The sequence below is a fragment of the Epinephelus lanceolatus genome, chromosome 19 (genome assembly GCF_041903045.1).
Source record: "Epinephelus lanceolatus isolate andai-2023 chromosome 19, ASM4190304v1, whole genome shotgun sequence".
NCBI classification, from domain to species: domain Eukaryota; kingdom Metazoa; phylum Chordata; class Actinopteri; order Perciformes; family Serranidae; genus Epinephelus; species Epinephelus lanceolatus.
Genome location: NC_135752.1, coordinates 3,720,055 through 3,745,069, shown reverse-complemented (window position 1 = coordinate 3,745,069; position 25,015 = coordinate 3,720,055). Strand labels below are relative to the sequence as shown.

The following is a 25,015-nucleotide window of genomic DNA, read 5'->3' as shown; positions in this document are numbered from 1 at the left end:
CAGCAGGATGAAAGCTGAAGTGTTTGGGGCACCATTATCTGCTCAGATTCAACTAAATGTTTCAAAACTCATTGGACGATGCTTCACAGTGCAGATGGACATTGACCTGAAGCATATTGCAAAAGCAACCAAAGACATTTTTAAGGCAAAGAAGTGGAATGTTCTGCAACGGCCAAGTCATATCATCTGACCTGAATCCAATTGAGCATGCGTTTCTCTTGCTGAAGCCAAAACTGAGGGCAAAACACCCAAAACACAAGCAGGAAGTGCAGACAGCTGCAGTAAAGGGCTGGCAGAGCATCACCAGGGAAGAAGCCCAGCATCTGATGATGCCTATGTGTCCAACACTTCAGGCAGTCATTGACTGTAAAGGATTTGCAACCAAGTATTAAAACTGACTGTTTAATTGATGATTATGTTAGTTTGTCCAAATACTTATGAGCCCTTAAAGTTGGGGGACTGTGTGAAGAAATGGTTGTCATTCCTACACGGTTCATACTACATTTTTGAAAAAAGCCTTAAATGAAAGCTGAGAGTCTGCACTTTAAGCAGGTATTCATTGTTTCATTTAAAACCCATTGTGGTGGTGTACAGAGCCAAAATGATGACAACTGTATCATTGTCCAAATAATTATGGACCTAACTGTATATATGCAATTTAAGATAAATATATGTACAGATGCCAATGCAAATACAGATTTTTTTTATTTGTTGAAGGTGCTTAAAAGTAAAAAAAAACTGTTAAATATGAGATAAGTAATGCTAGAATATGTAAAATATAAAATGCACAGAAGGTGAAATATGAAATGCTAACAGAGGGTGAATATCCAAATAAATAGAAATGCTAACAGGGTGTAAATATCTGCAGAAAATGCAAATGCGTTAACATAACCAGTACCTGACTGACAGTCCAGCAGCCTAAAGACAGTTGAGCAGGTGAGTATTCAGTCAGTTCAGTCGGTTCTGACCTGCCATCACTGAGGAGTTGAATAGCCATATGGCCTGGGGGACAAAAGACACAGACAAAGTAAAAAAGTTGGTGGCTAGTATTCCTGGTAAACACCTTGTGTCAGTATGCTGATATTATATCACCTCATGGAGCAAAAGACCAAAACACACGTTTTATTTACGTCATGCTTGCTGAACAACATTTTCCAACTCTGTCCACTCTCTGTGTGTGGCAGGCAGCTGAACAAGTGCTTCCTAACAAGTTTCATAAAAGCTTCTCTCATGGAAAAACGAGCCTCTGTGAGTGTAGCTATATGCAGGTTTTCCACGTCTCAGTTCACCACAGGCTACAGCAACACATTACATTAAAACGGATTTTATGGCTCTCTGAGAAGTTTTTTTCCAGTCCACTATGTAAACTTTTTTTTTTTTTTTTAAAGATATTTTTTTGGCCATTTTGCCTTTAATGGACAGGGCAGGTAGGCATGAGGGGGCGGGGGGGAGAGAGGGGGGATGACATGCAGCAAGGGGCCGCTGCGGCAATGGCCTTGTACATGGGGCGCCTGCTCTACCACTAAGCCACCGATGCCCCCCACTATGTAAACTTAAATTCTGTTAATAACATTAGCATATTGTGCATATTAAAATAATTTTAACAGCTTCCTTTTTTATCTAAAAACAGGTTTGGCTCACTGATGATTGAAACCAGGGTCCAGTTGTTCAGAAGTAATCTTATTAGATTAAACCAAATCTTATTTCTTTTCTTTCTTTTTTTTTTTTTTTTCAAAAGAAAGTAAAGGATTCTTAAATCAGATTAAATCACATAATCCAGTCAGAGGTTTTAATTTTGATCAAACCTTCAGCATGTGTTGTTCAGAACTTTGGCATGGGCCCTCCAACAATGTGTTGGGTGGAGAATGGGCCCTTAATAAGTGACTGCTAACTTGAAAAGATGCCTGTGTTCAAAGAAGTACTCTCATTAAATTAAATACAGTGCCATTTGCTATATATGCCCTTGAAAAGGGCAAACCCATCTCCATCATGTTTATTTAAAACACTTCTTTTGTTATAACAAAATTATGTGCTTGTTCCAAACAAACTTAAATAAACTATTAAATTGTTAAAACAAATGAATAATTTCTTATTTTCTTTGGTATTTTTGTCATATACAGATATGCAATGATATTTGTTGGTTAATATGTATGTGGTTATCCGATGTAAAGTTCCTGATCATGTGACGAGACGTCGTAGCATGCACTGGGGCCTGTCGCAAGTACATTACACCACGAGGTAAGACATTAGGCTACCTGCTGTCAGTACAGTGATGTAATAAAACAAGATAAGATAAAAAATTAAATAAAATAAAGGATTAAAGGAGAGATCGTGATAAAATAATCCCCTAAAAGCTGTCGTTATCAAACAAAAATGACTTTAAATTTCGTTTATCACCTTATATTAACTACAATGACTATTGTAGTAATGGCTATTCTACCACTTGTTCTCTGCATAGTTGGTAGCCTACATCGTAATATGTAGTTCCGTTTACAGCAATGATTATCCAGATTTGGTAATCTTGAAAAGTTTGTATATCATCAGGGTACTCAAATCCAATACTGCTTAGAAAAACGACTACTAAAGTAAGATGAATTAGCTGATTTTGGATAACAAAACTAAGGCTATCCAAATCCGGATCACTCTGATCCAGATTACTTTTTTGAACAACTGGTCCAAGAGTTATCAGCTGTGTATGTAAGTCAGGCATGAGAGGAAGACGCAGGCCACGTGAATGCATCATTTGGTTACCTCGGCAGGTGCATTGAATAATCGAATGTGATTGGCTCTTTCAGCGTCTCTGTCAGTATCGACTGCCACCCAATCCAGCCTCCGTCTCCTGACGTCAGTTTTGCGTCGAGCCTCACTTGAACTCAATTCAAACTTTTATTCAGATTTGTTTCCATAATGAGCAGGAGTTGAGCCTCATGGAACGCCTGGGAACAGCCTTAGCAGACGTTGAATTTCACATACCGCTGCTAGTTGACCTAAGCTAGCTGTGCCATTCCGCCAGGAGCCGTTTCACGAGACTTACTTTGTGTGCCCGAAGAGGACCGACGGCAGCTGGAGGAGACGTGACGCTGTGTGAATGTCCAGCACACACAACTGACAGCCACCATGTCAGGTTTAACACTACAGGTAACATTTAATGCCACAAGTCGTCAATTCTGCAGTTGAAGTTAAATTATCATGGAGATATTAGGTGCCAACATTACGCCAGTTTATATTATCCGATATTTAGTTGAGTTAAACAACGCTAGTTGCTACTTTACCAGACGGGCGCACTGGATTTTCCTGTTTGTCTTGTTTGCCTCTCCTCATAGTTCCTATGTCTTTCTGGGTGTCAGAAAAATACTATTAACTAATGTTTAATTGTAGCTAACTATTTTAACGCCTCAGTCTCGTTAAGAAAATAAAAAATGGCAAGAGTTAGCAAAGCTCACTCCTCGTCTTCATTAGTGAGTTTCTTATTCAAACACAGTCTGCCTAAAATGGTTTATTTCAGGAAAGATTAACGTTAGCTTACACTTTGAATATTTGTTGTTTGTCCTGCTGAAAGCAGATGAATTGCTGAAGAGAGTTTTAGCCCATGATTGGACATTTTAGGGACTGTTCGTTACTTATGGGGGGTGAAAAGGGGGAAGCATGTCAAATAATTTTTCAAGCACTGGGGAGGGACTTATGTTTTTATCTTGGCTGAATTTTTTATTTAGATCACAGCATATTGAAAAAACATGCCCTCTAAACCAGGTTTGGAAGGCATTTTTTCCCCTTTAAAAATCACAAAATTGCACCATTAATCCTAGCCAGGAACTGTAAAAATAGAAATTATTGTTGGATTTTTATATATTTGTTGGTCCTTGAATACATTCTGTGGAATGAATGCTTCCATCAGAACAAAACCTAACCAAATTTGAACTTAAAATAGTGATATTTTAGTTCATCAAAGTTACTTTATTCACAGTTCAAATAAACCGTTTGCCCAAACTGAAAAACTGAGCCTTTTTTCAACTCCAGGATTTTGTCTTAAACTTTAAGCTTTCAAATACTTTAAATATGAAAGGGTAGGACTTTAAAATCTAACAATTATTTTATGGTGGAGGGAGGGTCTTGCATTTTCCCCAAGTCACAGGTTTAAGGAGAAATATTTATAGCTTTGGGAAGGATTAAAAAAAAAAAAACTAGGTCACACCCGAGCCAACCCCCTCCTCTCATAAGTAAAGAACAGTCTGTTATTACAAAAAAAAAAAAAAGTTATTTCCCATAAGGCCAGCCTAATTAAAATAAATAAATTACAACATCCATCGGTCATTATGATGTAAAAATGCTTGGTTCATTTTCTTTCAGTGGGAACCAAACTTGCCACCACTTCCTAGGACAGAGAAAGGTGTACTTGTTTTGATTGGCAGAAGGTGTGTCCTACAGTAGATAATAGCCAAAAACATGAATAGATACTGGTAATAACCAACACAAAAGCCACCCTACCTTTTGTTAAGCAATGCCACTTACTAGGAAGGACTGAGGTCTGATAGTCAGTGAAGGTAAATACTTTGTTAAGGTGTCTGGGCTTTGTATCCAGTGGTGGAGTAGAATGGTAATTGTAGGGAAATGCCTTCAAGGCTAAAGCATAACCTTAAAGCTCATCTATTTGAATCTTAAACAAATCCAACAATATTGTCATAAAATCTTTGAACATTTGTTCATTGTTCTCATCTTTTTATGTAACTTAATTTGGACTTGTAAATGTTTACTATGACAAAGCATGTCTTAGGATAATTGATTATGCCTCTGATTGTATTCTTTAATACTTGATCATAGAAAAACAAACAATAAATAGCCTAAGTAAACAAATAAATAAATAGGAGGGACATGATTTAAAGAAATTTGTGTTACATAAGGTGTTTTAATCTTCTGGTTGACAGCCGTTTGGATGACTTGCTGTCAGTTTCATTTTGAGGAATGTGTGAAGAGTCTGGGCACAATTAGTCGGAATTTAATTGGAGCTATCTAAATCTAAGATGTTTCAGATTCAGTCAAAACTGATCTGTAAATACCTTTAATTGCACACTCTGTATAACAAACTGGCCAAAGCAATTTCAGTAACTGTCTATTTATAGAGTATCTTAAATGAACACGCTGATAAGTGCAAATACAGTTTGAGACATCTTAAATTACTGTTTTGGCTGGTCATAATGAACTAAGTTAGCTTTCCAGTAAAGGTTTCCTGTCTGTTTTCGTCACACAATCCAGAGATGTGCAGGATTGGTAAACTTGAAACTGAAAATTGCCTGTCTGTATGATCATGGGTGTCTGTATCTGTGTGTCAGCCCTGTGATTGACTGGAGACATGTCCAGGGTGCATCCTGCCTTTTGCCTAATGCATACTGCTATAGACTCCACCTCCACATGACCCTGACCAGGATAGGCACTTTAGAAAATGGATATATGGATGGATGATGTAACAGCTTGCCATATACTGTTTAGTCCTCGGTTGTGTCACATAGATTTAGGATCGGGGCAGCAGCTGTCAGAGTGACTGACTAATTATTTGAAACAAAGCTGTGTTAACAGCTGTTACTAGATGTTCAGATTAAGTGTGCTTAAAACATGTCACAAATGTTAAAACATTTTAAAGGGCTGTGGCTCAGGAGGAAGAGCAGTTGACCTCTTTTTCAGAGGGTCGGTGGTTCGATGTATTCTACATGTGTCCACGGTAGGGATTCACAATAATATTGGCATGTCATCGCTGTCGACTGATGTTGGCTTTAAATTGAACTATCAGAATCGGCCAACATGTTTTTCTTAATTTGCACAGTAAATAAAGATTACATTAATTAATAAGCATTGTATTTCATTTCTCCATCTGCAGTATGCATGCATATGATGTTAATTCCACTACAGAAGAGAGCTGATGATCGCCAAAATTAGGTAGGGAAACAAATGGATATGGAGCTATCAGTATAGGTTATCAGTTAAATGAGTTGTTACATATCGGCATATTGAATATCGGCAAAAAGTCCAATATCATGCATCCCTAGTCCATAGGCAAGATGCTGAATCCCAAATTGCTCCTGATGGTTTAGCCGTTGGTGTGTGAATGTGTGTGTGAATGGGAAAATGCTGGCTTGTGTTGTACTCTGAGGTGTCTGCTTCTACCCCAGTAAAATGCATAGCCTATGAAAAAAGATTTTGTTTGTGGTGTTGACGGAGTTGAAAGATTACATTTTAAGAGAGACACTCCAGGTAAATAGCGTAAAATTTTAACTAATAGATGCAACAATGAAACTTTCCCAGTTGATTTCTTACATTAAGATTATTATATTTTATATTCCAAGTTTTCTGAAATATTATATTTAAATGTGCAAATGATGCATTGTCTAATAAGATATGTACTATTTTGCATGTATTTCCTGAACAAACATCTGAACACTGGATAAAGACAGGTACAAAATTCTTGTTTCAATTTGTTGACGTATTAGAGTCAAAGGTTTGTACAGAGGGAAATTTGGATGTCTCTTTATATCACACCATAAATCAGAAAACAATTTACACCATGTTTATATTGATTAGACTATGAATGATATATGAACAAACCCCTGTGTGAAAACCTGCAGAATATATGTAAGAATAAAACTGGAAAATTGGTTGTATTGTGCTACTGAAATTGAGATTTCTGGCTCAGAGAATTTTTGGGTCATGTAATTTTCAGAATCAGCCTTTAAAGATATGTATTGAAAAAAAATACAACGTGAGGGTAAAAAATTAAACTAATAGATATCAGCATGAAACTTCCACAGTTGACTACTTACATTAAGACAAGTAGTTTTTGTAGTACAATTTTTCCAAAATTTTATGTTTTAATATGCAAATGATGCATTATCTAATGAAATATGCAGTATTTGCAGACATTTCAGAACATAAATTGGAACTAAAATAAACACACAAATAAGTTTTTTTTTCTTCTTTCTACTAGACTGAAAGAAGAAATGTTATTGAAGGAAAATTGCTCAATATCTCAAACTTGACGAGTACATGACAAAACTGTTTTCACCTGGGTTGTTTCACCTTAAGGAAATTAATCTGCGTGTTTTTTTTTTTTTTCTTGTATTGTTTAGAACCTGTCATACTGTTTAATATTTCATTTCTGTTGAACAGATTAATCCCTATGAAAACTGTTCAATGTGTCATACTGGGCGGTGGTGTTTGACAGTGATGCAAGACAAGGGTAATGAAATATAAGAATGTATCTTGAATACATCTGAAGCAATTGGTTGATTATGCAATCTGCATCAATTTCAACCATTTTAGATCTTTAATCAAGCGAAAAAGACAAACATTTTCTCCCTCTAGCTCCTAAAATATGAAGATTTATTGCTTATTATTATTGCTTACTATTGCTTATAGTTGCCTACTGCTTATTGCTGATAGATGAGTTGATAATGAAAATGATGATTAGTGTCAGCTCTAATCTTGTCTCAGCACCTGATCTTCTGACACTGAGAAAAGCGAAGTTACCACTACTGGAAAGCTGAACAGATCTTAACCACAAGGGGGAGGCACTGTGCCATTTATTGTTGTTGACTGTCACAGTTTGATTTAACATGGGTTTAACTGGTCTGCCTGAAATATTCTACTTCCTCCCCTCCTTCCTCCAACTGGTTTCTCTCCTTTCTTTTTTGCTTGTCCCAAAGAGTGGACACAGCATTGAAATTGTAGTTTTCTGTCTTTGATGTAACTGTTATTGTTACATGGGTGGAGATGTGGGTGATGGTTGTCCTTTGTTTGGTAGGGGGTGGTTTCAATTAGTCTCAGCACTTGTTTTGGACTTCATGTGGCTGGTACTTATAATGCAAACTACTTGAATTTCAGTTCCTGAAATCCATATGCATTCTTGTAATTGTTTAAAGAGTGTGCTCATGAAAAAGTATTAATTCTGAGATATAGGTGAGACAGTTAGACCCTATTCTAGGTGTCACCAGCAGGTTTTGGGAGAAACAATACAGACATTTTGGGTAATTTGTTATGATATGTAATGTAATACATATGTGATACATAAAGAAATATAAAAATAACAAAGGCAGTGTTCAGACATTGACGCAGTTGTGGTGTGTCCTTCAGAGTGGCAGCCTGCAGGGTCTGGTTGAAGGGGATATTCTGGACCCAGAGTTTCAGCAGCGTTTGGAGGATGCTCGTACTCTGCTTAGGCAGGAAATCCAGCGGGAGTTGAAGATCAAGGAGGCTGCCGAGAGACTACGGAGGGCCGTCACCAATCGCAAGAGTGCAGCTGATGTAGAGGGCCAACTCAAAGCCTCGAACCGCAAGCTGGACAAGTTGCATTGGGAACTGCAGGAGCTCAATGCCAGATCTATGGCCACAGAGAAGGACAGCGTCACAGGTAATTTAAACACATCATTTACTGGAACTTTGATAAAATGGCAACTTGTGAACATTTAATAGAATGTCTGTTCTTTTGTCCAACACTTCCATACCTACTGCCTACAACAGGTCCAAATCCCTCTTGACCAGCACTTTGGTTCATGACGTGGTATTTTGAAAATTAATGGGCAAATTTCTATAAAACTTATGGTGAATATTTAAGTTCTTGCTCATTGACAACCCCTTGACCTCTGCTGTAGAACCATCAGCAGAAAATGTCCACTTATATAACCTACTATGAAAATATATTGAGCACATTTATGCTCCACAGAGGATGAACCCTTTTCTATTTAGGACCCTCCAGGAGATTTCTTGTAGACAGCAGCGGTGGAGGAAAGCCAATTTATGCTGTATATATGTATATTATTAGGCTTTAGACTTGAAGGGGAAAACTTAACAAAGATTTTCAGGCCTTAATGAAATCTTGATTTTCTCAAAAGTACCATGCTGAGGCTTTGCACATGTAAAAATGCTTGTTTGGGTTAATGCAATATGTATTTCAAGGCGTTGCTATGTGGAGATGCAAAGTAAGGGAGGAGGGGATGGAAATATATACAAATATCTGCTGCATCTGATTTAACACTGCTTTAGATCACTGCAGCAGAGGGTCAGTGAGACAGTGTCTCAATATTTGAGACGCCGAAAACACTCCAGCTATTAAATGATCAATTTACAGCAACTCAGTGTTTAGCACCACAATAACAAAGGTTAATTTAATGACTTTAGTTGTTTTTTTTATCTCAGACATTTTAAGATGTTACATACCTTTACATGTTTCAGCGGAAACTTCCGCCTTCCTCAGAAGTGTCACTTGGTGGTGGTTGTGACGCATCTTTATCAGTCTGTCAATCAGCCGATATTAGGGAGGCGGACAGCAGGTGGTGTGACATCTGTAGTTGTAGCAAATACCCTGCTACATTAAAAAAATGCGGTGAATCACACTTTATGCGCCGGAGGTGGTAATTTGTATTAAAATGTATTATGCTCAATGTAAGCCTCTTCTTTATAGTGATTGTGACCAACAATCACTATATTTTCTGAGTGACATCAACAGTGGTTGCCTTAGCAACTCATGGACATACTATCGTCCTACACTGGTTTCTTACCTCAAAATCACGTCCAACATCCTTGCTTAGTTTAATTATCCAACACAGTTAAAATTGTATAATGTCTTCATGCTGGTGATAGCCATGGCCGGCATTCTGTTTTTGGTCTGTCTATCAAAGAACACAATGAGGGAACTTCTTCAAATTTGGCACAAATGTTCACTTGGACGATCACCAGGATGATGACTCAAATGGCGCTGGTAATGGCGACAGGCAGCAGCAACTGTGTGGTGGAGAGCTCAGAGTGTGATGGGTTTCTATCTTATTTCTTATCTTATCTCGCACTTTTTTTTAACTGACCTGCGTGTGACAGAAGCAACTATGGCTCACCTTAATCTGAGAGGACTCCTCGTCTTTTTAATGCTTTTATGTAACTTTTTGTGTGGACTCTGTGAATACCGGGAGCCTCTCCAGTATAGCCGTGAGTTCCTCCTGCTTCTCCGCAACTCCGGTGCGGGCACCGTGGATTCCTCGGCAGCCCTTCCTGCTGAGATCATCCGGCTGGATCCTTCGGTGGGGGGCCGGAGCTGGGCGCCCAAACTGACGGGCGTGAGGAAAAGGGGCAGACGTGGAGGCTTGCGCCAGAGGCTAAGGAGACTTGGTCATCGCAGGATACCTCTTCCCACCGTGATCCTCGCCAATGTTCAGTCACTCCACAGCAAAGTTGATGAGCTACGGGCAAATGTCAAGTTCCTGACGGAGTATAACAGCGCCTGTCTCCTTGCCCTGACTGAAACGTGGCTCAAAGAACACGATCTGCAGTCTGATCTGGATATTGAGGGATTTGGAGAACCATTTCGTCTTGACAGAGACTCCACAGTGACCGGCAAATCACTCGGCGGAGGCTTATGTCTATATGTAAATAAAAACTGGTGTAACACTGTGGTTGTTAGGGAGACAGCGTGCACTCCTGATATTGAACTCTTGTCCTTGTCCCTACATCCCTTTTACTTGCCGAGGGAATTTCCTCAGGTATTTGTCACGCTTGTTTATATCCACCCTAAGACTGATACTGATAATGCTACTCGAGTTATGGTTGACACAGTGCAGCGGCTTCAAAGGATCGCGCCGGACGCACCAAATCTTGTTATGGGCGATTTTAATAACTGTAAACCGGGGAAGTCCCTGGGAAACTTTTACCAGTATGTTACTTGTCCAACACGTCTCACGAAATGCCTGGATCTCTGTTATGGTTCTGTAAAAGGAGCATACATGTCCTTTCGTAGAGCTCCACTTCGTCCAGATCACAATGTTGTTTATTTAGTTCCGACCTACAAACCGGTCCTGAAGAAACACAAGCCGGAACGACGTTTAGTTCCGGTCTGGTCTGAGGAGTCAGTGCAATGCCTCCAGGACTGTTACAGCTGCACTAACTGGGACTTATTCAAAGAAGCTTGTGTTGACTTAGATGAATTGACCGAAACTGTGTCAGCGTATATTACTTTTTGTGAGGAGCTGGTCATCCCACGGAAATCTATTTCCATTTATAAAAACAATAAACCATGGATCTCCAAATCCGTCAAAGACTTAATTAACCAGCGCAATATCAGTTTTAACCAGGGTAATGACACCCGATACAGGGAACTCCAGAAACAAGTCAAAAAGGAACTCAAGGTTGCTAAATACAACTACAAAAATAAGGTGGAAAAGCTGCTCAATACGGGAAATTCACGCTCTGCTTGGGAGGGAGTGAAATCCATGATGGGGATGCAGTCCAAGAAGGGTCTCATCAACCTAAATGGAATATCTGACTTTGACTTTTCTAATGAACTGAACGCTTTTTACAATCGTTTTAATACTTATGATTTTAGTGAGGAACTGTCAGTTTTTAAAAATGTCGTGCCCGAGGAGACTGGTATCCACCTTGACGGCGGGAGGGTTCACAAACTTTTCCAGGGGATTAAGGAAAGGAAATGTCCTGGCCCAGATGGTATAGGAGGTCGCTTACTAAAAAACTGTGCCAAACAGCTGGCAGATATTTTTTGTTCTATTTTTAACTTGTCACTTCAACTCCACAAAGTTCCTCGCATTTGGAAAGACTCCACTATTGTGCCTGTACCAAAGAATAACTCTCCTAAATCACTAAGTGACTACAGACCTGTGGCACTGACATCTCTCATTATGAAAACATTTGAGAAGATTGTGAAGGATGAGCTTCTAAGTTCAGTGCAGGAAAACTTGGACCCGCTGCAGTTCGCTTATAGGTCCGGTAGAGGTGTTGTTGACGCAACTAGCACCCTCCTCAACATGATTTTATCTCATCTTGAGGGTGCTAAGACGTTTGCACGTCTTGTTTTTATCGACTTCTTCTCAGCTTTTAATTGCATACAACCTCACATACCGGCACATTTTAAAATTTGCTGATGATTCGGTGATCATTAGTCTGCTAAATAGTGACGATCCTGATCATGGCCCTGTAGTGGCAGAATTCTCCAATTGGTGCAGGTCATCCTTTTTAAACATTAACGTATCCAAAACCAAGGAGATGATTGTTGATTTTAGGAAGAACTCTACAGTTGTCTCACCTGTGGTGATATATGATCAGGTGATTGAATGTGTTCAGCATTACAAGTATCTTGGCACCATTCTTGACAACAAGCTGACCTTTGATCTCCAGGTGGATGCTGTCTGTAAGAAAGCCCACCAGAGAATGCACTTTTATCGGAAACTTTGTGCTTTTAATGTGGACAACACTTTTATGAAAATGTTTTATTCTTGTTTTTTAGAATCTGTTTTAACATTTTCATTTATCAGCTGGTATGGGTCAATCACCCTTATAAACAAAAGCCGGCTTCATAACATAGTTAAAGTGTGCAGCAAAATTGCCGGCCTAACATTAAATGACTTGACGTCCTTGTACCAGGCTGGGATCTTAAAGAGGGCCCAGTCAGTCCTAGCTGATCCCAGCCACCCTCTGCACAGAGAGTTCAGGTTGCTTCCGTCTGGCCGCAGGTACAGCCAAGTTACCTGCAGGACCAATAGGCTAAGGAACTCTTTTGTTCCGACTGCCATTGGCCTCCTAAATAAGGCACTTTAACTTTGAATGTTGTTGTTGTACTTCTGCCGTCATTATATGTGTCTGTTTTTTTTTTTATGTGTGAGATTGCTGGCTGCACAACAAATTGCCCCTCGGGGATAATAAAGTTTTCTTTGACCTTTGACCTTTGACTTGGCCAAGGATCAAGGTCAGTATGACCTCACAAAATATGTTTTTCGTCATAATTCAAAAATTCATATGCTAATTAGGACAAAATTCACATAAATGTCTAATAGGATAAAATTATGAAGTGATGACATTTTATGTCCAAAAGGTCAAACATCATAATGTTCTGCTAAAACACCTGTCTGGCCATTACTCAACATCAGAACTCAGGAACAGAAGGGGCGACATTTGGTCAGATACTGAATTGGTGGCACTAATTCTGAAACTGTGCTTATTGTATAGATCTTATGTGCTGTCAGGGGGAAGATGTGTGTGACGCATCCATGTTTATTCAGACATGGATTTAAACTGTAGGAGAAACTTGACTTGACTAACTTGACACTCGAGTAGGATTTGAACATTTTGGATCAGGCTTACCTCAGTGGTAGCATCACAATCACACTGAGTCTGACAGCACTGCACACTGCTACCCCAAGCTTCTGTCAGAGTGCAAACACATCTGCCCTCTGAATAACTAAAAGATGGCACAGGTCATTTAACCCTCTCCAATTGATCACCACAAATTGTCTTGTTTACCAAGATACATAAAGCCTAACCCACCATGTGGTTATTTTTACACAGGTTGCTCAGAGCAAGAAGACAACCAATCAGAGCCATGTCAGTGGGAAGAGGCCACATCACCAGTGGTCAGTCGAGTCAGAACCCTAAAGAAACAGCTTACCATGGAGACCAAAGTCAAACAGGGCGCTGAGAACATGATCCAAATTTACACCAACAGCTCAGTCAAGGTACAGTACAGTCCAGCCCAAATAAAAACATCACAACACAGACACACACTCACTTGGTCAGTTTGTGGATGGAGATGGTTTTCCTTCACAGTTTGTTTGTAGCAGGGAGTTGACGCTGACTAATTTGGTAAGATTCTGGCAGCAGCAGAAAGCATGTCTGATGTGTAAGTAAGGACAGAGGTTTAGACAGGGGAGAGAAACAAAGGAATGCCACTGCAGACAGGGGACTTGAGGACAGGGCTGTTCCTTTGAGTGAGTAGAGCATGGTACTAACATGAACTCCACTATGTTTTGATTGTTTTAATTCAGTCCTGAATGTCTTCTTACTATTTATTTCTATCTTTTCATCTTTCTAATCTTTCTTTCTAATTGAGTTTAAATACTCTTGTGTTTTAAATGCTTTAAACATTGTTTGCTACACTCTTATAAGGAAGGGTAGTATTGCAAACTAATTGAACAAGTGTGAGGTAATGCGGAAATTAACGTGAGGATGGTACCCCAAAAGTATTGTAAGGGAATGCAAAAGTATAGAAAATTCCATTAAAGGAACTCTCATTTATACCTAGGGTGTAAGAAGCTTTGTTGGAACTGAATGTAAAGACAACAAATGGAGAAAGCAGACATGTCAACACACTGTGTATCCAACCATGTGAACAATTTGAGGAATTAGTGAAGATTTATTTATGTGCCAGTAGGATGACTTCAGTGTGGGATAGGTTCCACTACAGAGTAGCTGTCATTTTTGTGGGTGTGTCAAAGAATTAAAGGGACTGTTCACCTCAAAATCAAAAATACATATTTTCCTCTTGCCTGCAGTGCTGTTCATCATTCTAGATTGTTTTGATGTGAGTTGCACAGTGTTGGAGAGATCCGCTGTAGAGATGTCTGCCTTCTCTTTAAAGGTCAAGACACAACAAAACCACATCAGAGAACTAACGGTGACGAGAAATTTGATGAACAGCCGACCATCGGCTTGGTGTGTCTGGGCCTTACTAAAATGGAGCTAGATGGCACTTGGCTTGTGGTGCTCGAAGTGCCAAAAAATTTTTTGAAAAACTCAACACCGATGTCTCTTTGCAGAACTCATGACCCGGTTACTCAAGATAATCCACAGACCTTGGTATGTCTTTCCACAGAATTACACCAGCCGACTGTATCTCTGCACAAAAGGAAGCGTGCATTTACTCATGGACGAACTTGCGTCAGCGTGAGATGTAAGCATTAATGGTATCTTCCTCGGCTGAGCTGTAACGCTAGCTAGCTCAGTGGTACTAGGTGAGCTAGCAGTTGATGCGCTCTGTCTTATGCATGATGGCACGGTTGGTGGGTGTAGTTATGTAGAAAGAAAATATTTCCCACATGTAACTGCAAGGTCTGTTGATTATCTTGAGTAACTGGGTCATGATTTGTGGAAAGAGACATTGCTGTTGAGTTTATTTAAAAAAAAAATTATGTTTTTTGTTTTGTTTTGTTTTTTTTCGCTTTGAGCACCACAAGCTGAGTGACATCTAGTTCCATTATATGGGAGAGAGGCAGGGCTGCCCCTGACCAATTTGGGGCCCTAAGCGAAATTTTATTATGAGGCCCCCATCCCAAATGGGTACAAAATGACCTTACAACAACTTGCCATTTAACTTGACAACCTTTACTGGCAATAACAAATGTACTGTAGATACACTAGTTTGGCTGTATGAGTCAAATAAAGTAAAAAATTCAACCTGAAATAAATAAATAAATATTAAATAAAAATAACTTCAAACTGAAATAAATAAATAAGCAAATCCGAGTCACAAATAGCCATCAATTACTCATCAAAAGAAAGTAACTTCCACCACCTCAATCCCCCACCCTTGATTAAACACTGAAAATAAAATAAAAGAGGGAGACAGGTTTTTCCTATTTAATCTTATTTTGTTATATTTCTCCCTCTCCCCTCTCTGGAGGTGTCCGATCTCCCTCAGCCCTCCGCCTCTCCCATCTTAATTAAACACTGAAAACAGAAATAAAATACAGACATTCTTTTCTATGTTCATCTTATTTAGCTATATTTCTCCCTCTCCCCTCTCTGGGAGCATCCGACCTCCCAGCCCCGCACATACCCCGAGGCTCGGGTCTCCCCCCCCCGTGGAGCCTGCCCGCCCTCCCATCCCCGCACATACTCCTGAGGCTCTTTTGGACGACATGTCGACAACTCTTCACCTGCTGCAGCTCTGCAAGTGCCTGCCAGCGCACTCCTCTTATTGTTCAGATGTCGAGTGCTGTCAATCATTGCAGTGATGCATGGGCGGTCAGGTCTCTTCTCTCCTTCCTCTAACTGATTCTACGCGCGCCTCACGGTAGCGCATGTGCGCATCCATTGCGCATATGCGCAAATGCGTCCCCTCATGCAAAATGTAGCCCCCCCATGGAAGATGAGGCCCTACGCACAGCGCGTGTTCTGCGTTTAGGGAGGGGCGGCCCTGGAGGGCAGACATCTCTAAGGCTGATATCTCCAACATTCAGCAACTCACATCGAAACAGTCTAGACTGATAAATAGCATTACAGGTAAAGGGGAAAATACTGATTTTTGATTATGGAGTGAACTCTCCCTTTTAAGTTTATTAGTGCCAGATACAAAATTCTTTCCTTACAGAGGATCAGTAACAAAACATCCACAAATTCTGCACAGGTTCTCTTGGTGTTACTTCATGCAAATGTATTAAATGCAACAGCATGTAACTCTGTATTGGTGTCAGACATGAGTGTTATCAAGTCATCCCTAGCAGGAGAGGAGAGCACCGAGGAACGAAAGAAAGATGAGACAAGTGTTCAAAAAACTTTGAAACACAGGCCATCTAGATGGGATCCAAATTGGTCCTAAGGTTCAAGCCTTGGTTTTACTATACTTCTGATATGCTACTTCAGTGCACTATAAGAACAAATATTATTTGGGCCACTATACAAGATTGTAGATTAATATTTTATACAGAGGAATTCAGATTATAGACACTACCGCTGACTATCTGTGTAACTATTTGCCACAGTTTAGCACATTTATCATACAAGTTCCAGTCATATACTAGGCTTCTACCCAGTCTTGTTCCACTCATTGTATCATGATGTGCCTGCACTGGACAACATGCATTAAGCTCCATAAGCTCATTTTCCAGGACAGGAAGATGATGTCCACAGCCCAGCAGATGTTGCAGGACAGTCGCACTAAGATTGAGCTCCTACGCATGCAGATTATCAAAATCAGTCAAGCCAGAGATGTGGTGGACGGCTTGCACGGTAAATTTAACAGCACTTACATGTACAGTTCTCATCTTGGCCTTATAATCTCCACCAGCACACAGTTTATAACACCCATTATTGAAACTGTTAACTATGACGATTCCCATGTAAGAGACTCATCATTAGTGTTAACGTTGAATGCACTGAGTCAAAACACTGCAGTAGTCTCTTATTGACAAATTGAGTCAACCATTTTAATTTTTGTAACAGGAAAAATGCTAATGTTAAGGAAAATTTTAATCTAAATCACATGAAATAATCCAATTGATAATCAATGCAGTTATTTTGCATTATATCAAACCCAACTCATGATGTACTTTCACACATTTTGAAAAAGACAGAAATCTCGATTTAAGGTCCGTAAGCCTTTTCCATACCTTTCAAATGCATTTCCTGGTATTCATTGGCAGAGGGACTTTGCTCAAGTTCCAGTGAGACAGAGAGCCATCATCAATGGTAACAGTCTAAAGTTCAACAAAAAAAAGTCAAACAAGTGTCTCCAAGGTCAAGAATGAATTTCCATGTTCAAAACTGCAACAATTCATTTTGTTGGTTTACAGGTGAAGGCCTAATCCAGACAGACATGGTACTGTTTTTGAAAACATGGTTGTTTTTTTTCCCCCTTCTTTTTTCTCAAAACATCCTGTCTCATTGCCTTATTTGTGATGCCACACAAAAGAGATAACGCACACTCTGATGTTATGATCCAAAAACTGTGATTTCCCTGTGTACACGTCAACACAGAAAACACAGTCTCTGAACTAGGCTTGCAATGATGTACCAGTTTCAAGGTATACTGTGATATTAAAATTGACGGTTATTGTACTGTGTACATTTGCTTATCTAAGACATTAGAAAAAAAATGCAACTGTACAGAAAATCTCAAATTTATTTTAGTTATCTACAAAAGGGAGACTTTTTGCACATACTTTCCTTTAAATATGGTTTCAAGTTTCAAATATAGTAATAAAATATTTGTTTATCCAAAAATAACCCTTCTGTTTCAATTGTTTTGAAAGTCATTTTGACCAAATATAATAATAGTTCTCTGATACTGCTAAACCATAATATTTTCTGAGACAGTTATCATACTGTGAAAATCTCATAACGTTGCAACCCTACTCCGAACATCTTCGCCCTGGAAGGAGTTTTACAGCAGGTCCATTTTCTGTGACCTAAAATTTAGTTTACATGTGGACTACAAAATAAATAGAAAAGCCATGTTTAAAAAAATTCCTGCGTACATGTGTACTTGGACGTTATGTCATTTGTGAAACAGCACAAATAAGCCGAAATTTTGTGCAATGGTGGATGTGGCCAAAATAGTGCTCGCTCTAACCTTGATAACAGGGCCTTTTTCATGTTTAATCATAAATGTACAGCTAAGCTTCCACTATACTGAGGATCAGAGGCATCCGAATGCGCTACAATGTGACATTGCAGCCAGGTAACCTTTTGGTTATAAGGTGCCCCGGGAATGAGTCCTAAACCCAGAAATGAGTTAGCATTTTTGCACTCCCAGTTCCCTTCTCTTAAAGTCAGTGGGTTTTTTGAATGGGTTTTTAGTTGAATGCCTGAAATAAGGCCTCTTAAAGCTTAAGAGACTTTCGTGTTTTGTTCTATGACATAAAAGATGCCAGTAAATGCCCCCCTCTTAAACTTTGAAGCTTTTATGTGTCTTTAAAAAAGGGGTGGCTAACAAGTGGCTAAATGACACTATGGAGCATTATCATGCCGAACACGGCTTTACAGCCTGGCTGTGGTAGGGATGTTAAGTCATGCAACCATAATGTGGTTTGTTTATAGCCTAACGTTTATAGCATTTTTACTTCTTGTGATTGCATTTGGGCATCAAAAATCACAAAGGTGGTGTTCATTTGTGAAGATTATCTCGCTGACCAAAGTGTGTTAGTATCATAAACCTTTGTTTGCCACAGAGCTTATGCTCAGCAATAATACAGACTCCAATGGAAAAATCCCACAGGTTTTTTGACAAAGGGACCAGGGCGGAGCTAACTTCTGTGTCAGCCTACAGAAAAACGTCATCCCTTGAGCACTCAAGTGCTTTTTTACAGGCTTCTGATTGGCTAACATTGTCATCTTCTTCATGCCTGACTGGCCCACATGACTCTGGGGTTAGGGTTATATCGCTGCCTGTTGGTTTAACGTGTTCTTGACAGGCTTTCAGTTGTATGTTCCTTTGTCATTATGACAGATACAGTTTTTTCTAAGTGTGTTGACTGGATTTAAAAAAAAAAAAAAAAAATTGACAACAGAGGAGGAAGAAAAACCATGTTTGCAAAAGTAGCCCTGTAAGTGTGGAAAAGACTCTATTTGCTTCAAGTCCATAATTTTCAAAATGGAGCTTTGTGGAAATTATGATAATGAATTAAGGCCTTCAATAGTATTCCCATAGATTTTTAAATACCTTTGACAACATGGACTCTTGCATTATAGTGGTGTTCATATACCTGGAAATGGACAAAGCTGACATTTAGATTTTTTGACCATATTAACTAATAACTACGAATAAAGCAGGTTTCAGAAAAAAATATAAATGAAACATCAATATGATCTCTTGCTAATATCATATTTAATAGTTCTGACAACAGTCTTAAAGGGTGGTGCTTACTGTATCTACTCTCAAATCTGCTGGTGATGCCTGAGTCATGCTCCCTCTGACCTCAGGTCACCCTGTGGAGATGATCAGTCCTGTGGAGCTGCGGGTGGCTGACCTCATCCACCACTTGAGGATTGAATCAGCTGTAGCAGAAGGAGCCAAAAATGTGGTGAAGCAGTTGAGTGGACATAAGGTCCAGGACCGCCGCATACTCGCAGAGGTGGGTACCAGCTGGATATGTTTTGTTTATTGTGACAGCAGTCTCAAAACTAAACCTTAAAAAAGATCAAAGGCAGTAAAAGTGATTGTTTTTAATAAGGATTGAGCCAGACTGCATCCTAAGGTGTGTGAGGTGTGTAAAGGTAACTCAGAGAAATAGGGCTGATTGTGAAAAGTCTTGAATTTCATGAATTTGAAACACAGACCTCAAGCACAGAGAATATAAATTCACTAAAAAGAATATGGACATGTAAAGACAAAGCTGTGACACTGGTGGCCACAGAGCAGCACATGTTAAGTATGCCAAAAACAAACTGAAGTAAATTTTGGCAGCATGTTCTAAAGCAGCACTGTGCTCAGTTTTTGACACAAAATGTGATAAACTGTTGCTGCTGAGCTCCTGTGTTTGCTCAGTTCGTAATCGTTTCATCCTTGGTTCAAGTTTGGTGTAAGTGAGGTGAATTCTCTTTGTACTGTATCATAATTGCTGAAAATGAATCAATACACTGCTACCTGACATTTAACAACTTATTAGTATCAGAAATGACCCAGACAGGTTATTTATCTTCTAGCAAGAATGTAAAATAGTTATCCCTTTATTGGGAAGTTCTTTATTGGTTGGATTAAGCTACTTGGTTTGTATAAGTGATGTAACAGCCTCCATTTGGTGAAAAGAAATTGCTTAAATACCCTGAGATTTTTAATAGATGGATTTCTGTCTGTCAGTCTGTCTACTGTGAGACTACAGCCAAGGGTCATCAATGACATTTTACCTGCAGTGCATTCAAAAGCACATCTGCTGACTGGAATACTGTGCAGATATTTCAGACTGAAAAAGATATAAACTAAGAGTGTCAGGCTGAAACACTGGTTCAACCTTGAGGTGACGTTAAACCTGAAAACTAGCTTGACTGAGACCAGGTTAGTCTGGAGGTATGTTACCATAGTAACTAAGGTTAGACTTAATTAAACTTACTTTATGAAACATGGTTTTATGGAATAAGCCTAATTTTTGAGGTAATGGTAGTATTTAAAAATGTATTTTTTCCAGTTTTGCCTTTATACAGGATATACAAAACAGAGGAAAAAAGAACATATACATTGCAGCATATGAGTCAAAGTCCCACTTGTTTACAATAATTTCAGCAGGTATCAGAGATGCTTGGAACATTTAGGATGTGTCCAACTCCACTTTTGCTAGTTAAACACTGCAAATTCTGGGTGTAAAGTAATGTGCAAGAGGCAAAGGGGTTGTATTTAGTCACTTAATTAATCATAGGTGTGTTTTGGGTGTTCAGTCAGAGTGCCATCTCCTATTTACATGGCAGATTCAACAAAATGGAGAAGTGAGTGGTTTTTTGTTGAGAGTAATGCAGTGAGAGCAGTAAAGTCACTGCAGCAAATATGGTGGGACATTTAAGCAGCAGCACTAAAAACTGTAGTTATAAACTTGACAGAGGAAACAGAAATAAACTTTTAGCTTTTAAAAAATCAATGAAGTTTCGCTGTTCCTTGTGTGTAAATACGTACAGCGTCTCTCTTTATGTTGAGTCAAACAGCAGCTCTACAGATCTGCTGATCTCTGCTATGTTCACATTTTACAAAATGTCATTAATATTTTCCTCATTAATGATGTCTTATTTCACCAACCTACACCCCTGGCTCTTCCCTGTTCGTGTAACAATGCAATTTTACATGCATTGTTAACCTGCCTATGTAGGCCCATTTTACTATCTGAATAAGAGGCCCTTTAAATAGCAGGAAAATACTGCACTATTCTGACTTTAGACCTGGTTTTTGTTGGTCAATGGTGCAGTGACTTTCTGCTGCCTCAAAATAGCAACACGCCAACAATGCACCTGACCACACCTCATTTTAAGACAGACACACCCATAGGTGCACAGATGAGTGCAAGAACATTTGCTAATTACACAACATGGGTGCTGGCCATGAAAGTGACAATTGCATTAGTCTGAAACTAGCAATGACAGTTGCATTGCACAGTGCGCCGCTTTGTGCCAGGTGTAAGATAGGGCCCTGAATCTTACTGACTGATTGTTTCCCTCTCCTCAGAGGTGAGTCTTGTTCCCATTGGGACTGAGTCTAAGTATTGAAGTTAGAGAAGGGGTAAATCAACAGCAGACAGGAGACATTACCTCTGTCTGAACCTAAAGACCTAAATTGTTTGTCTGTATTCAGTATATATCACAAACTTTGGGAAAAGTCTCCTAGCTGTGAAGAAGCGTTAATTACCAAATTGTTTCTCCCTCTAAGCTCATTATGTGATAAATCTCTACATTCTCTGTGATGTGTTAGATTTTTGTAATATTAAGCTGCTATCAGACATACTATGACAACAGAATTCCTGCTACTTTGCAGGCTGTATTATTGAGCCATGTTGGCAAGATGCGAGGGCAGTTTCTGTGATGCCAAGTTTTTCATGGACTTTTTTGTAATGTCACGTGAGAACTTTCTAATGCAATAACCTTGCGCTATGTAACATCCCTTCGGTGGCCTAGTGATCAGGGGGGATAACATATTGCCAAAATATCCCTTTCTTTTTTGTCATACCACTCTTTCTCTTGCTCCATATTTCTTGTCTGTATCTCTACTGTCCCTCAGGCCCAGGCACGAATGCAGGAGTCATCTCAGAAGGTGGAATTGTTAAGTCTCTCCCTGGAGAGACGTTTAAGTGAGTTGCCTCTGGACCATCCCAAGCATGCTGCCATCAAGGAGGAACTAATGTTGAGAACCTCGCCTTCCTACGGCATACCAAAGAAGCAATCCAGTGCTCCTTCCTCTTCCTCTTCTTCCTTCTTCCTCAAACCAGCCAGCCTAACAGGTTGCTACTAATATATTCCATTATATATTAATTTATTGTCTTTGTTAAAAACTTCAGTGGTGGAAAGTATCAAAGTACATTTACTCTCAAGTACTCAAATACTGTCCTCTAAAGGGTACTCGGCTGATTTATAACAAGCTTTGTATCATAACAATATGGATAGTATATGCAAATGAAACATGGTACACTGCCCTCCGCCTAACCAGTGCCTAGATATCCCTGCTCCCCTCCCAGCCAAACTTGTGGGGCAGACAGATGGAGACAGACGGCCACTGATGGACACCGACCTTAAATGACGTGATGAATGATGTGTTTCTTGAAATGACAGCAGTCAATATAACAACTGAACTGAACTGTACATTGAACTACACATCAGAACATTTCTTCATCACCATCTTCACCATCCTGGGAGCATTTAAAGAACGCAGAGGAGAATTGTAAACACGCGACTATGTACAGACAGAAATTACATGCTGTCGTGTAAATAAGATAAATAACATACGACTATTTGGTTTGTTTAATAAAAGGACAAGGTATAGACCTCTTCCATAGGAAAGGTAACCTTAAATGACTTCTGTTGTGATCTGGCGCTAGATAGAAAATTAAATAAAATAAAATGAACTTGACCTTCAAGTGGGGGCAGGGGGTGCCCCTAATATAATGGTAGGGGAAACACTGTGTCAGTATTAACAAGATATGTAATAATACTCATCAGTCATAGGGGCCATAGTTTTCTACAGAACAAGTACTTTTACTTTTGATACTTTAAAAACATTTTGCTGATAATACTTTTGTACTATTACTTAAGTAGGATTTTAAATGAAGTACTTTTACTCGTAACAGAGTGTTCTTACATTGTTGTACTGGTACTTTTACTTATGTAAGAGATCTGAGTATCTCTTCCACCACTGAATAACTTGTCATCTGACCTCATCGTTTTGTGATTTCTAGTACATTTACATTTTCTTCCTCAAGTAAATGATTGTTTTCCATAAAGCTTGAACAGATTCTCAAGGCTGTATTCAATCATTAGGTCGGTTGGAGGTATGTTTGATGGGCTGCCAAGACCTTTTAGAGTCTGTTCCGGGCCGTGGTCGTGTGACCAGTGACTCAGATGGAAAGTCTTTGAAGGTGAGAGCCGGCCTATCAGGACGCAGCACCAATGGCAAGACTACCAAGGCTGATGAGCTGTCCTGTAAGTCAACACCCCAGCTAACAATTTTTTTGTTTGGCTATTTTACTTTCCTTTGTGTAAAGCATGCTGCTGTGTTTACATTGTAATTAGTCTGCTTCTTGGCTTATTCATGGTACGTGTTTGTTCCTATTGATGGAATCTGAATCTGTGTGCTTCTTCAGTCTGTCAAAACTTAATTTATATACATTTATATTAACTTATACTACTACTACTACTACTACTACTTATAACTTATAGTTATGACTGGTCAAGGTCCCTGCTTGGCCAGCCTTCACAGATTGGGGAGCAGCTTGAGCCCAATGTGTGCTTGTGGAGAGGAGCAAACCATGGAGCATATTATTGAAGCCTGCCCTCTCCAAAGACTAAAAGGAGGTCTAGTCTCCCTCCACAATATAGATCAAGAGGCTACAGCTTGGCTTGAGAAATTTGCATTCGCTAAATAAAACTACTTATAATAGTAATACATTGTATTGAAATTGGTCCTTGTGCCTTCCACAAATCTAACAAAATAATAATAAAAAATTTCTTGAATTAGACATGTGGCCTAGGATGCCCAGTAGCTCAGTTGTTAGACCAGGCGTTCAATGTACGAAAGCATTGTCCTTGCCGCAGCGGCCATGGGTTTATTTCCAGCCCCTGGCCCTTTGCTGCATGTCATCCCTTCCCCCATATCCAATTGTAGAAACTCATCATTACAACGTTGCAGTTACACCTCAGCAAACACTCCAAAAACATGAAGAAGAGAAGTGTCTGCAGAACATTCTCTCAGCCTACATACAGCCCCATAAAGCTCTAGTGGATGCTTGGTTCTTGGCACTGAATATCTTATGTTATTCAATTTGCTACATACATTGAACAAAGGCATATAGTCTCATGAAGTACAGGATGTGGTTAGAAAGATCATGCAGTGCCCCGTCATCCTTAATGTCAGCTGCTGTATCGGGATTGTTTGCTTGCAAGTCCTGGGGGTGGTGGTGGGAGGGTTCTTGTCAAATACTTTAATATCTGTATGCCAACACTGCATTGAGTGGTATCAAGTCTGAGACTGATTATTAAAAATTTCTGATACCAGACATACAGACAATGATCACGCCTATGTTCAAATTAAAGCAACTTGTAGTCATGATGCACAAAAAGTCAGAGTAAATGGTTTAGAGGACTTAAGTGAGGGAAATCAACTGAATTTGAAAAAGCCCCCAAGCCCACCTCCAGAGAAGGCAGTACCCTTAAACATTTAAGACATTTGACAGCCTGAAAAGAATATTATTTCTTATTGGAGGAGTTTGTGTTTTGAATATTTCAATGCTGTGTTGTTATGGCAGCTAACATTGTATTTTTCTCTTTCTCAAATATCCACACACATCCTGTTCTA

At 39.4% G+C, this 25,015-nt stretch overlaps 1 protein-coding gene across 1 annotated transcript in view; it reads left to right on the top strand.

Moving 5' to 3' along the window:
• The first annotated feature begins 2,832 nt into the window (after window positions 1-2,832).
• pkn3 (protein kinase N3) overlaps window positions 2,833-25,015 on the top strand; it is a 47,854-nt gene continuing 25,671 nt past the window's right edge. The window contains exons 1-7 of the mRNA XM_033646640.2: window positions 2,833-3,138; window positions 8,119-8,395; window positions 13,327-13,493; window positions 16,644-16,764; window positions 19,456-19,607; window positions 22,229-22,448; window positions 23,482-23,643. Coding sequence (XP_033502531.2) covers window positions 3,118-3,138; window positions 8,119-8,395; window positions 13,327-13,493; window positions 16,644-16,764; window positions 19,456-19,607; window positions 22,229-22,448; window positions 23,482-23,643 — 1,120 coding nt within the window. The 5' untranslated portion in view covers window positions 2,833-3,117. The remainder of the gene's footprint in view (window positions 3,139-8,118; window positions 8,396-13,326; window positions 13,494-16,643; window positions 16,765-19,455; window positions 19,608-22,228; window positions 22,449-23,481; window positions 23,644-25,015) is intronic.